The sequence below is a fragment of the Corvus kubaryi genome, unplaced genomic scaffold (genome assembly GCF_017639235.1).
Source record: "Corvus kubaryi isolate FWS band 111438036 unplaced genomic scaffold, C.kubaryi_AGA036_p1.0 37334, whole genome shotgun sequence".
NCBI lineage: Eukaryota > Metazoa > Chordata > Aves > Passeriformes > Corvidae > Corvus > Corvus kubaryi.
In genome coordinates this window covers 5,174,017-5,186,919 of record NW_024581108.1, presented here as the reverse complement: position 1 = coordinate 5,186,919, position 12,903 = coordinate 5,174,017, and the positions used below count along the sequence as shown (strand labels likewise).

Below are 12,903 nucleotides of genomic sequence, written 5' to 3'. Positions count from 1 at the left end.
TTAACTTTTTTCCATCTGCTGTATTTGGATTTTACAGTTTTGAACAACAGCTGCACATGAGAACAAAAAATATTTCAGGTACACCAGAGCCAGGTTAGCATTCACAATTACAGCAGTTCTTAAATTTTTTATTTTTTTTCCAAAGACAGAACAAAGATGCCAGTTTCCTATTTCAATTCAGCTGGAACAACATTTGGTTTTCATCAAGGCTATATACTGATCTTGAAAAAGGCATCTATAGATTTCATAGAAATTAAGAAAAAACTTGCCCTAAACCTGTCTCACTCACATTACTCAGCACAACACAGTAGATGACAAAACAAACTATACTTGATAGCTACAATAAGGCAATAGAAAGCAAACAGAAATACTTCATTTTCTTCATGAGAACTAATTATTTCCTTTTAGCCCCTGATACTCTACTTGAAACCCCTATGAGTGACTGTTACCTTTGTCAGAAGCACTCACCTGCACTCAATGAGAGGTGCTGACAGATAAATACTGCTGATGGAAGGTTAGAAAAGATTGTGTAGTCTAGTTACCATATAGAACACACCATTTGACAGCTTCTAAAAGAACCACTTTCTTTACTTTAACTGAACTTTGTAGGAGGAATCTGTGATCTAATCATCTTCATCTTCACATTCAATATTGACCATCACAGCAGAACCATCACTGCTCAGTGTGACCTTGCCAGCAATAAGCTTGCATAACTTCTCAAAGGTACCACAAAGTCGATTCACTTTGGGAAAAGAAAAGATTGTTGCAAGGGGTATGTAAACCTCATTTCCACTGACAAATGGTTCCATGTTTTTTTCAACAACCAGTTTTCCAAGATAGTCTGAAAAACAGTCCATTGAAGGTTGGAATTTGGATTTTCTCTCAGGATTGTTACCGTACTCCTCAGGTTTTGACATTAAACGGTGCTTAATGATTTGAGCTGTGAAAATAACTTCACTGATCACTGCATTCTGCAAGTACTTCTCATCTTTGAGACTTGGGTACACTGCTTTGAAGACCTTTACAATGTACAAGAATACATAAAATATTTATCACTATCACAAGCTCAGATTTTACCATTTGCTGTCCAAAAAAGCTTCCAAAATGCGAATACAGTTTTTTATTCAATCCTATTTTGCTTATTAAACATTTCCACTTTACAGAAAAACTAGGCAATATGAGCTGGTTTTCTGTATTACAACTACACTGGCAGTTAAAGGAACTTTAAAAAAACACCCCAAAACCCAACAGGCTATACCTGCAAGCTACACTTGTAGATCAGGAGAGGTGTAAAGCCCTGCAATTCTTTACTTATTTTTAATAATTCTCTTACTGCTCACATTACTCATTATGAGGTTCTGGGGACAGTGCCATAGTGATGGAGATTCTAAACTACTTCTGAACTGTCATCTGGAAACCAAAACTATAGCATGTCATTTATTGTTTTCAGAGTAAAACATTAAATATGCTCTCACAGCTGTAGGGAATGCTAAAAATAAATTATGACATTGAAATCTCTGAACTCATAGTGTGTTCTACACTGAGCTCTACTCCAAAGCAGTTAAGGAAACTAAACAGGCACTCTCATTCCCACCAGTTTACTATGAAGTGCTTTATACCAACATGCTACCAATGAAGTTCCACTGTCTATAATTATTTCTTAGTTTCCAATTACATTTTGAAATGTTGATTTATTCCTATAAATTAGTTACATAATAAAAATTTGATAAGAAACAAACATTAACACTCTTGTTGAAACTCTAAGGATACCCATGTCAAAACTGTCTCCAAAATGACCCTGTAACAGGAGATAATGAAAGCAATTTCTAATACATGTCCTAGATGTATTTTCAAGTTTGTTGAGCATTAAAGAGCACTTCATGATTCTATTAATGGCAGTAGATGACATGTGACATTTCACATGCACAGATATTTCAAATACAGAAATTATATATGTTTTTATAGCTTGGAAACCATAAAAAATAACACCATAACACTACTATGTTTTAGTTCAGGTCACAAGTCATTTGAAGATACTTACATATTTTTACACAAAGAACTGAAATACTAGAGTATGTTCACTGAAACAAGTAATTTAAGGCCTCATAAAATTGAAAAAACTCCAACAGTATTACTTACTTTTGCATCATTACTTCATGTCAACCCTGAAAAAAGTTTGATTTATACCACATGGCATTTAGTTAGAAATGCTTTTTATTTTTTATGTATCTGAAAAATCTGTATCATTGCCAACAGGCACATAATAAGTAAAATTAATGACTAGAGGAAAAATAGCTGGCAGAAAGGAAAAATTTCATTCTAAGGATAGGAGTATCTTAAGATAAGAATGGTTATCCATATTGTCATTTGGCAAATACCCTGAAAGTTTAAGGCCTTTGGACAACTGGAAATACAAAGAATGAGACTCTCTTGTTCTGGTGAAAATTGGAGCTAGGACTGGATAGTAGCAGTAGCCCATGCTAATAACACCTCACAGGCAGTCATAGACAACTTTACTCTTTATTCATATCTCTAAAGGAAGAAAATCATACTTACTGTTTCGTAAATTACTTCAGTGGGCTTCTCAGACTGAAGAGATTCACCAGTTTGAGGATATTTTCTAATAAACACACCTATTTGGGTACAAAACCCAGCCTTCTCCATTCCTGTTGGTGGGTGCCCTACACCAGTAAACTCCACAGAGTAATCATAGCATCTAGCAGTCGCTAGAGCCCTAAAAAAGACAAATTATTCCAATTACCTGAAATATTCATCTTTCTATGTGATAAAGATGCATTCTTAAGGAGAAGCAAGACTCCAAGGCTGTGAAGGCTTGAACATAATTTCTCTAACTCCCATGCCTGAAGATAAGCACTGTCAAAGCTTGCTGTATCAGAGCTGTAAGATGCCTACCATAGTCTGAATCATTTAGTATCAGTAATTTAGCCATCAAAACATTACTGTTTCTTCTAAAATATGTGCACAGAATGTTAATGCCCACAGTTGCTTAGTCACCAACTTGAAAGTCAGCTAAAAACTACCAATTTTCAAGAATAAAATTATTTGAGAAGAACACATAAAAAATATACACACCCCTAAACCACAAGGGACCAGTTAATAGAGAAAGTGTGGTCTGTTGTAAATATATAAAGACTAAAATCTACCTAATCAAGGTTACAACACTGTACATAACATCTAAATGAAAACTATCTTGTAGTACATCAGCCAGTGTGAACAAAGGGATGGGGCAGGGAATCAAAACTGCACTACCTACCTGCATCATTCTCCATGAAAAAGAAGAAAACTAAATTAACATCTCTTGTGTCTTAGAGAGTACTGTAATATTTTTATTTCACAACACAGAGGCTTTCTCAAGTTTACAGCTCAAACCACCCCCCCATTTCTTCAGTGATATCAATACTTTTAATTCACATCTATCTAAAAGCAAAATCTAAATATACTTAAAGTCAAAGAAATTGTCACTAACGTATTCTAAAGTAGCTAATAACAGGCAGGCTTTAGTATCATTATGTAGGGAAAAATATATGCTTCCAGCTTTGCAAAACTATTTATTCAAAAATCACTGGATACTTTAAAGTGTATGGCAGAAACAACATAGTTTAATGGGAAAAACTTCCAAGATAGATACGCAAGAGTTGGCTACTGAGGTATGGCATTCTTTACTGTACCATCTATTTTCTTCCACAAATGCTTGACAGTTGACTGTTACCACAAAATCCCACTCCCTCTTTATTTTATATTTATTACATTACTGATATTAAGGGTAAGATAGATCTCATATAATCCTCTGTCATGTGCATATGATTTGCATTAAATCCTTCACTGGGCCATTATTCATTAAACTATCCTAACATGTGTTCAACATGCCCCACTACTGTGATTATTTAATAAATCTGCTTGCATACTCTGAGTGCTTTGATTACACACCATACATAGCAAGCACATTTCTTGGATTTCACGAAGAATTTCTATAGCAAGGTATTACTCAAAAAGGTTAATTGATACCTTCCTTACACTTCAACTGTGTTAATTGTAATAAAGATATATAAAAAGTAAGTAAAAGTTTTAAATTTTTTTTGCAGAGCAGTTACAGTAAAAGCCAACTTCACCACCACCATAAAACACAAAAACCAAAGAAAATGCTTAACTACTCTCAACAGCAAAGAAACCACCAAATCAGGAGGTGACACTTCACTTGACAGCAAACCACGTAAGTGAACCAGTCGGAAAATGCACAGCCATTCATTTCTTGCACTACTGGACACCCAGAGCTGTCAGAACATGATATTCAGTACCTTACCAGCTTTGAAATTGTGCTTGGTTCCACTCAAATTTGTGGTCTGGATGCCTGTATAATATCACTCCTGGAAGCAAAGGGTTAAATTCAGAATTTGGAGTACTGATCACAACTATGCTTGGAGCCATGAAACCAAACACCACTTCAGGAAACTTCTTCAGCTCTGGTTCTTCCAGGTGTTCTATTCTGGAAAGAGTTAAGTTGATGTCTGTGTTTAAAAACATAATACTGTAATCCTAACAACCAGTCAAAAAAACCCCAAACCTCTATCTGTAACTTGTAATTTTACACCTGGCTCAGTAATATAAGCACTGGCACTGTGGCCAAGTGGCCACAGAGGTTTTTGTCTGAGCAAATCTCCTCTTGCGTTTTGTATCCTCTTCCCACCATAAGCACTATTTGAATTGCTTAGCATGGTAATTTAAACACAAGTTAGAAGATGCCCCTCTTCTACTTTATACTTTTCTAATTCTACTCTTCTGCTTGAAAGGTTTGATCGAGCATGTTTGGAGCATGGACAAAATTCCAAACTGAACTCTAATGGACTTAAAAAACTATTTTGTATTGTCCTAATACTCACAGTTCAATACACGTCACCAAGTCAAAACCAAGCATGCAAGGATCTTTATGGGCAACTGAACCATGATGCAAGGTAATAGTTAGGGATCTTTCAGATGGTTGCAAATAATCAACAGGAAGAGGAGACAATGTATGCCTACAAAAGTATTAAAAATATGATGTTACAGAAAGGACCTTAAGACAAGATAAATGCTGCATGCAAATAAACTAGCTAACACCCCGCACAGATACCTCATAAATCTCAAAAAGCTAACGACTTTACATGGATATAAAAACCAATATGCAATACAAACAGTTTTTGTAACTACATACAATAGGACAGAAGGAGCAGAAGTTAATCCAGAAGCTGTCCTTTGTGTTTACAAAAATTTCCATTATACTCTCAAGTCACTTGGAAAGCCACTTGTAAATTCTACTAATAGCTCAATTCCAGACACACAGTAAGTCTGGTTTAGACAAGCAAGCTTTGCAGGGTTTTCAGGGGGAGTTTTAGACAAGCATATTACATATTTTTTCCAAGTAAAATGCACTGAGAAACCAAAGTACCTGTGCAAATTTCATTCTCAAATACTGCACTAGACAAAGCACACAATAAATATTAAATATAAAAGATTACTTCTCTTCATTCTTGAAAAAGAGCAAGAGATAACATCAGCATCTAGATCCTACATATTCACTGAAATTGTATTAATCTGCTTTCAAGAAACCCTATGTTCATCCATCAGACCAATGCTTCAAAGATCACATAAACCTCTCATTTTAGAGGCTTCTAAACCAGACACCACACACTGAGCTAAACTTCCTATTTCAAAACAATAAACAAGAACAAGTCCCCACCATTGTGACTAAAAGTTACATATACATTTCAAAGATCAAAACTGATCTTTCTGAAGACAATGTCAGTATAAGCATAAGCAGATATTCCCAACACCATGTATTAGTGCCTTTACAAACAGTGTTATTTCTCAGATGTGCGCACCCTGAGGGCCTCTCCATGACCCAGACCTTTGGCTACATTAGGTGATGTTACGGGCACCTGCAGCCCAGGAGTCCCCAGGCACAGATCCAACAACAGCTCTTAATTTGCCAAGCTGCTATTTCTGCAATTACTCTAATTTTGAAAGCCTCTACAAGAAATGCTGCAACATGCCACTTGCATTTGGTTTGCATGGCAAGGTAGGCAGGGGGCTATAGGAGAGGCTTCTCTGAGGGGAAGCCCATTCTGGAGCAGGCTCCTGGCAGGAACCTCTGGAAAAAAGGAGCCCACACTGGAGCAGCTTGGCTGGCAGGACTTGTGACCCAGTAGGGTACCCATGCTGGAGCAGCCTGCTCCTGAAGGACTGCACCCTGTGGAAAGGAACCCAGGCTGGAGCAATTAATGAACAACTGCAGCCCATGGGAAGGACTCATGCTGGAGAAGTTCATGGAAGACTGTATCCCCCCATTCGGGACCACATTCTGCAGCAGAGGAAGGACTCCTCTCCCTGAGGAGGAAGCAGCAGCAGAAATAACATGTAATGAACTGACTGTAATCCCCATTCCTCATCTCTCTGCAACACTGCAGGAGAGGAGCTAGGGAATAGGCAATAAAGTTAAACCCATGAAGGAGTGAGGGGTAGGGGGAAGGTGTTTTTAAAATTTCCTTTACTTCTTATCCTCCTACTCTGATTTTGATAATAAACTCAACTAATTTCCCCAAGTCAAATCTGGTTTGCTCATGATGGTAACTGGTGAATGATCTTTCCCTGTCCTTTAACTCATGAACCTTTTGTTATATTTTCTCTCCCTGTCCAGCTAAGGAAGGGAGTGAGCTCCTGGCTGCCAACCAGGGACAACCCACCACACCACTAGGTCAAGACAAACACAAACCTCAAAACAATCAGAGAGCTTACATTTTCTCTTTCATTACATTTGCACAGATATCTAACCCAGCTAACACTTCAATGCAACTGCAGAATTTCAGCATCCGGAGAAGGCTGCAATCAGCACATCCTAAATCTGCCACCTGTAAATTCAATATTAAACAATTTATAAATGCTATGTATTTCTCAGTAATTTCAGAGACTTTCATAAAATTAAAATTCCATACTTATGTCAAAATAACTTTTTAAATGATAAAGCATTTCACAATCATAACTAAAATTTACAGCTGCAATCAAGCAGGATAGATGCAGACTTGAGAATTCTTTTAAAAAAATGTATATGAGGATCCTGCGAGATTTTAAAAAAATAATTAACCTTTTGTTACTACAGCTATAAACACGTACATGTAGGGCATCCCACTGACTCTAGAGAACGTCTTTCATGTGAGTAACAATAAGGTATGATTTTGAGTATCAAAGCTGCAGCAATTTTCACATTCACCATTGCTTTTCACTGTGCTGTTCTCCCTCCAAAACACTGAGAACAGACTCACCAGCATCCAAGCTAGCAAAGAATCAGCATAAAACAAGGTTACAGGCTCAGTCTAATGTTTAAGTGGGGAACTCTGGGGACATTCAGACCATGAAGTCAAATAATAGATATTCTTTCCTGTAAGCCAAAAAGATAGTTGAGTATGTAAACCAACCCCCACTGCTCCTTCTCAGGCTCAGTCAAGGCTGAAGCACTCTGCTGCTCTCCATGTGAAAATCCTGAGTTGTTTCTATCCAGCTTATCTACCCTCTGTGCAAACAGAAAGTTCACCCTCCCACCCCTTCCACATCCTAAATCAGAAAATTCAAACCTTTAAAGACAGATGCAACACTGGTAAATACATTCCATCTGAAAGCAGATTACAGTGCCACGACCTCATAGATTAGATTAGATTTTTATTAGCTACTATAAGTATGATTACGTAAGTAATGCAGGTGCATCAGTTTCTTGCACGCCCCTTAAAATATTAACATCAGTTTAAGGATTAAACACTGCACACTTGAGAAGATCTTTTGCAGAAGGAAGTGGGGAGGACACATTAAAAGAGAGCAAACACTACAGAATGTTGCTTAAATAATTTAACTTTTCTCAGTGAGCAGTGAAACAAGAGTTCTGATATTTTAGTGGGGACACACATGACAACACAGGTGGAGGGCCACAAGACCTTAAGAAAGTGGAGATGAGTTAGTCTCACATAATCCCACACTCCCAATGTCACTTCTCAGCTGAGACTATGTATGCAAATGATGAGGTAAACCAGGCTACACAGAACTAACAGCTCTGGAAAGCAAAACCCAACTATGCGGAAAGCAGCTTGAACCAAATTCCGCATCATTAAATTAAAACCAGAATGCCCACTACATTAAAAAACTAAGTCTAAGGCATTTCTCTTGTTTAAATAGTCTCCTCTTCACACCAAGTAACATTAATTTTATGTACCCCTGAAAAACAACATATCACAAGGTGTCTGCTAAGACCATTTGGTTTTAACAGCTCCTCCGCTACTGTTGTTTGGTAATTAGGTCAACAGGTTATTTACGCGTTTTGTCTTCCTGAGATACCAAGTGTCAACGTACTTTCAAGTTTATAACCTACAGAGACAAAACATACCAACCTTCTTAGGTTTGTATTTCTCCACTAAATCTTTAACGAACTGGTGCCGTTGTTTGTACAAAGGAGGTTTAAATTTAATAATTTGTGTAAACTCTTCTTGAAAGTTCATATCCATAATATTTTGGTTACTCTAAAATAAAAAGTGAACTCCTATTTTCTGAAGCACTTCATAACATATCCAATTACAGAGTTTGCCGTTTTCATTGGTGCTTGAGTCCCAGTTAAAGCAGGGTAGACCTGATCTGAGTTCTATTCAGAGAATGACAAAAACATTGGGATTAGCACGATTAGACTGTTCTTTCCATGTATAATTATATAAATAACCTTATGTAAACAACTATAAATCATATACAAATCTAAAAAAGCAAATTTCATAATCTGTCACTCTCCATCCAGCACACCTGGACAGAGACTACAACCAAAGCATCTGGGCCAAGTCTGCACACAACGTGATTGCTCTACAAGGTCTTTCACACGTAAATAAAAGTATGTACTTGTGTACATATACGCACAAAAGCCGGCTCGGTGTTCAGGGCAGTCCCCCGCCGCCTCAGGAGCTAAGCGGGCCTGCTGGGCTCCCCTCAGCAGTGCCCACGTGAGGGGCCACCCGCGGCACCCACGGCCTGACCCCCTCCGGCTCCTGGCCCCCGACAGCCACTGCCTCCCGACAGCCACTGCCTCCCGACCCAGCCACCCCCATCCCCATCCTCATCCCCATCCCCACCCCTTCCCGAGGCTCCCCCGCTCTGTCCCCTCCACCTTCTCTCCCACGCTGAGCTCCCGCCTGGCACAAGCGGCCGCCCCGACGGAAGTGCGGCAGCTCCGGGGCGCGCTGGGAGCTCTTATTGACAGCCCTCAGGGCGGGGGGATGTTCCCTAAAGCACCTCTGTGCGAGATGATAAATCAGTGTTAGCGACCGTCCGAGGGCCACCTGTTGTACCGGTCCCTACCCGTGGCAGCCCCCCTCAGTGTAATTAAAAGGTAATTGGCGGCGGCGAGCGGTGTCCCGACTTTTTTACACTAAATCTCAAAAATCTCGCCACTCCTCATGCTACTCGCTTTGCGGTGCTGCTGTGTTTGAAGCCGTATTTGCTACGCCCCAGACGGGAAACGCGCTATTGTGCTGGTTGCAATACGCAGTGAACTAGCCCTGTTTGGGGGAGTGAGGTAGATAGCACAAAAATCCAAAATCGATGTCTTTTGCAGGGTTTCAGTAAGTCTTTTCCACACTGGGGCACATTTGTCTCTCAAAGAGCAGGCAGCTGCATGGCTGCACGGTGAAAGTAGAAAGGAAAGCGTGGCTCTAAATGTCCCATTTCTTCTGTTAACAGCATGTAAAGCGTTTACTTATCACAGGGCAGGGCTGTCACTAATCAAGATAGTGTATAGTGTAGGCCTGGGACCTAGAAGGAGGCAGGACTCCGGTGGCAGCGAGGATAAAGATTTGTTAGATAAATTAGACCATAATTCAATGCCCTTTATGATTTCAGAACATACTAGAAATGTATATGACAACTCTTGGCTAACATTTTAAGTTTCGTGGCCTAGACAGACCACACGTAGCTCAGAGCAGGTCAGCTGTGCTGTTCACCCAATAGTTAGGACAGGAAACATGTGTAGGTGTGCTTGCAAACTGGGAATCCAAGTGGTTCTTTCAGATATCTGAAGTTATTGCATTGTTTGAACTTCTTTGGTTTTCAGGATTTGGAATACAATAGTAGTTACCTTTTCTTTGTATTCATTTTGGTTTATGAGTGCTAGAAGTAGGGAGCTGTCTGTACGACTTTACAATTATTTTTCTTCTGTTAGAACAGCAAATCACCAAAACCAGTATGTGCAAGTTTGGCAGCCTGAGAGTAGCTATTTCAATCAGTTGGGATTATAAATGGGCAGTTTGTAATATTAGCAATCTTTACTTGTACAGAAAATTTACTTTGAAGTATATTTAACATCTCCTCAATTATTTTTGTAGGATTTCTCCCCATTAAGATTTACAGACCTGCATAACCCAGTCTGGCCGTGCACGGTACCTATGTTTGTACAGGAAATAATTCCCATTAAATATCTCTGACTAGTCTAGTAATTTGATTTTTACTTTTTAATTAGGTTGCTTTTTAGAAAAGAAAATGCACTGTAATTGAAATAAGGGTATGAATACCTTGTGCAAGAAAAAAAGACAGGTTGAATGCTCTTTTTTTAATATCTCAGTTACCCTTTTTGGCTGTTGAGTAATACTTTAACCCTGAACCATCACTATGTCTCAACTAGACGATTTTATAAGCCCTGCACAGTGGTTTTTTTACCTCAGAGAGATATACTAAAGTTTATTAATAGAAGTCTTCCACTTACCGGCTTACAATGCTATGGATTCTGGTATCCTGTGAAATTCTACTTGCAATTCAGTGTAACGGATTCTTAAGAACAAAAAAAAGTACAGAAAAGAACAGTAGTAAAGTTTACAGTAAAATTCAATTAATAACACATTGTAAATTCACATTATGTCCTAATAGTTCATAAGAATTCACCCTGAAATGTACCACTGTAAGTGAAACCTTCAGAATTATCAGCTGTTATAATTCTGCACTATGAACAATATAATCACAGAGAAATCTTTTTTGATTGTTCCATATCAGGTGATGACATTGGATTGGAGAGCCAATCTTTGGAAGACTGGCAACATGAAAGAGACGGTGAGCACTATTCGTTCGCAATTTTAAGCTGGACAATCTGCTTTGACTCAAGGGTGTCTGACCTACTTGCTTAAAAAAGTATTGAAAAATTCTTCTGATTTTTCCCCATTAAATCAAATACATTTTAAAAATTATTTTCTCGCTGAAAATAAGTTTCTTTGATTTAGTCTAGTTGTGGTTAAAGTTTTGGGGTTTTTGGTTTTTATTTTCCCTTTATGCAGTGGTACATCTACTTAACAGTCTCAAGACATCATAGAATGATTTATGTTGGAAGGGACCTTTAGAGGTTACCTAGTGCATCCCCTACTTAAAGGAGGTCCAAATCAATGAGGTTACTTCAAAACTTCAGTTTAAATGTAATTTTCACATTACAGTCTGTAATTTCAAACTGAATATTCAAATCGTGTTAGTTCAATGTGCCACAAATTAAGCAGGTTTTCTTTAGAGAAGCCTGTTACTTTTGTACCATACACAGAGCAGCAAATGATTTGACTATACTGGAATAAACGCACCTCACTGTATAAAGTCATGAGTCAAGAAATCTTAAACTGCTGACAATTCCTTCAGTAACTGGGATGAGAAAGACAAATGTATGCAATTCCAGTACTTTCCCCATAAAGTTGCTGTGCATATAATTAAATCTGATAGCAAAAGAAACCTAATGCAGCACTGCTGCCAGGAGACACTAGTCCATATTGATATTTGACAGAAATATACACACAGCAATACTGCTTAATCTATAATTCCAGAGCTAACCACCAGTGCTTTCAACTCAAATTCAGAGGATGTTTAGTGACTGAAGTACTAGTATTTTTTCTCCTCTGTTTCAACTAACACATTTGGTCCATTTGAAAAAATTCAGAATTCATATGTTTGAATGAAAAATGAAGCTGCTCTTACACATAATTCACCATCCTCTTACTCTTTTATAATTATATATCATTCCTTGCAGTTTGCAAGTGAAAATCACCTCATTTTGAGAATCTTGGGTTTGGTTCTTGGTTTTGTTTTTCTTTTTGTCTGTACTCTATATAAAAACCAGCTGGGATGCCTGAGGGAAGGAAATCTAATTTGGAGCAAATGGATTTATAGGTTGAAACTGTATGAGGTTTCAGCATCACCACCAAAGAGTAAAAAAAGTATAAAAACATTATCTTATAGAGAGTAAAAAATACTGAGGTTTGGAACATACTGGCTAAGTATTCCAACAAGAAAACATAAATGCATGAAAACACAACTGGGTAATATAAACTGCAACAGAAGTATGGGCTGTCTTGAAGTGGTTATACAATATAAATTAAGGATGTGCTCTAAACAACAATAACAAAACCACTCATGTTCAAAGAAAGGTTACTACTCCAGCTAACTGCCTCCAGAACAAGATCACTGTTACAAAGACACTTTCTTAGAACTAGTTTTTGTGTTTCATTCTCTGATTTGATATGAGATTGTTAAATGGGTATTTACTGCATCAATATGGTAGAGCCATGTAAGTAATGAAGATTTTGGGAACATCTTTGGAAATCAGCCAAGATGGGAAGGGGAGGCCAAAAGGAGACTAGTGGTTATTCCTAGAAAAGAGGAGTGAAAAGCCTTGATAGCAGAGCAGGCAGCTTAGAGAAACCGTTACATGCCAGGGCCCTGATAAGAACACTTTTCTGCAACAGTACAAGCTCTACTGTACTTGAAGGGCCAGGGTAATGAAAATAAACTGTCTCTCAAGGTTTCAATGTGTAATGAAGAGTGAAGGTATTTTAATGTTACTTCCAAGAGTATTTATCTCCTCTT

General features: G+C 38.1%; 1 protein-coding gene across 4 annotated transcripts; it reads right to left on the bottom strand.

The window, feature by feature from the left end:
• Positions 1-107: 107 nt before the first annotated feature.
• On the bottom strand, positions 108-12,780 carry HENMT1 (HEN methyltransferase 1). Of its 4 annotated transcripts, XM_042029986.1 has the most exons (8): positions 12,583-12,773; positions 10,775-10,839; positions 8,427-8,674; positions 6,790-6,902; positions 4,899-5,033; positions 4,322-4,504; positions 2,557-2,734; positions 108-1,019 (listed from the first exon to the last, which is right to left on the bottom strand). In XM_042029986.1, the coding sequence occupies exons 3-8, from the start codon at positions 8,538-8,540 to the stop codon at positions 624-626; spliced, it is 1,119 nt and encodes a 372-aa protein (XP_041885920.1). In that variant the 5' UTR covers positions 8,541-8,674; positions 10,775-10,839; positions 12,583-12,773; the 3' UTR covers positions 108-623. The 4 variants fall into 4 exon arrangements, with proteins under 4 accessions (XP_041885920.1, XP_041885922.1, XP_041885923.1 ...); XM_042029988.1 differs by lacking the exon at positions 4,899-5,033 and having other exon boundaries at positions 12,583-12,780; XM_042029989.1 differs by lacking the exon at positions 8,427-8,674 and having other exon boundaries at positions 12,583-12,748.
• Between the last annotated feature and the right edge of the window lie 123 nt (positions 12,781-12,903).

Bases quoted from the DNA above. Each gene is read 5' to 3' on its own strand.
- HENMT1 (XM_042029986.1), bottom strand. From the start codon at position 8,540: ATGGATATGAACTTTCAAGAAGAGTTTACACAAATTATTAAATTTAAA. The intron at 5,034-6,789 runs GTAAGCTCTCTG...ATACTTTTGTAG, and splicing joins AATGTAATGAAAGAGAAAAT to GCATACATTGTCTCCTCTTC. The intron at 2,735-4,321 runs GTAAGGTACTGA...TGTCTTTTTTAG, and splicing joins CAAGCACAATTTCAAAGCTG to GGCTCTAGCGACTGCTAGAT.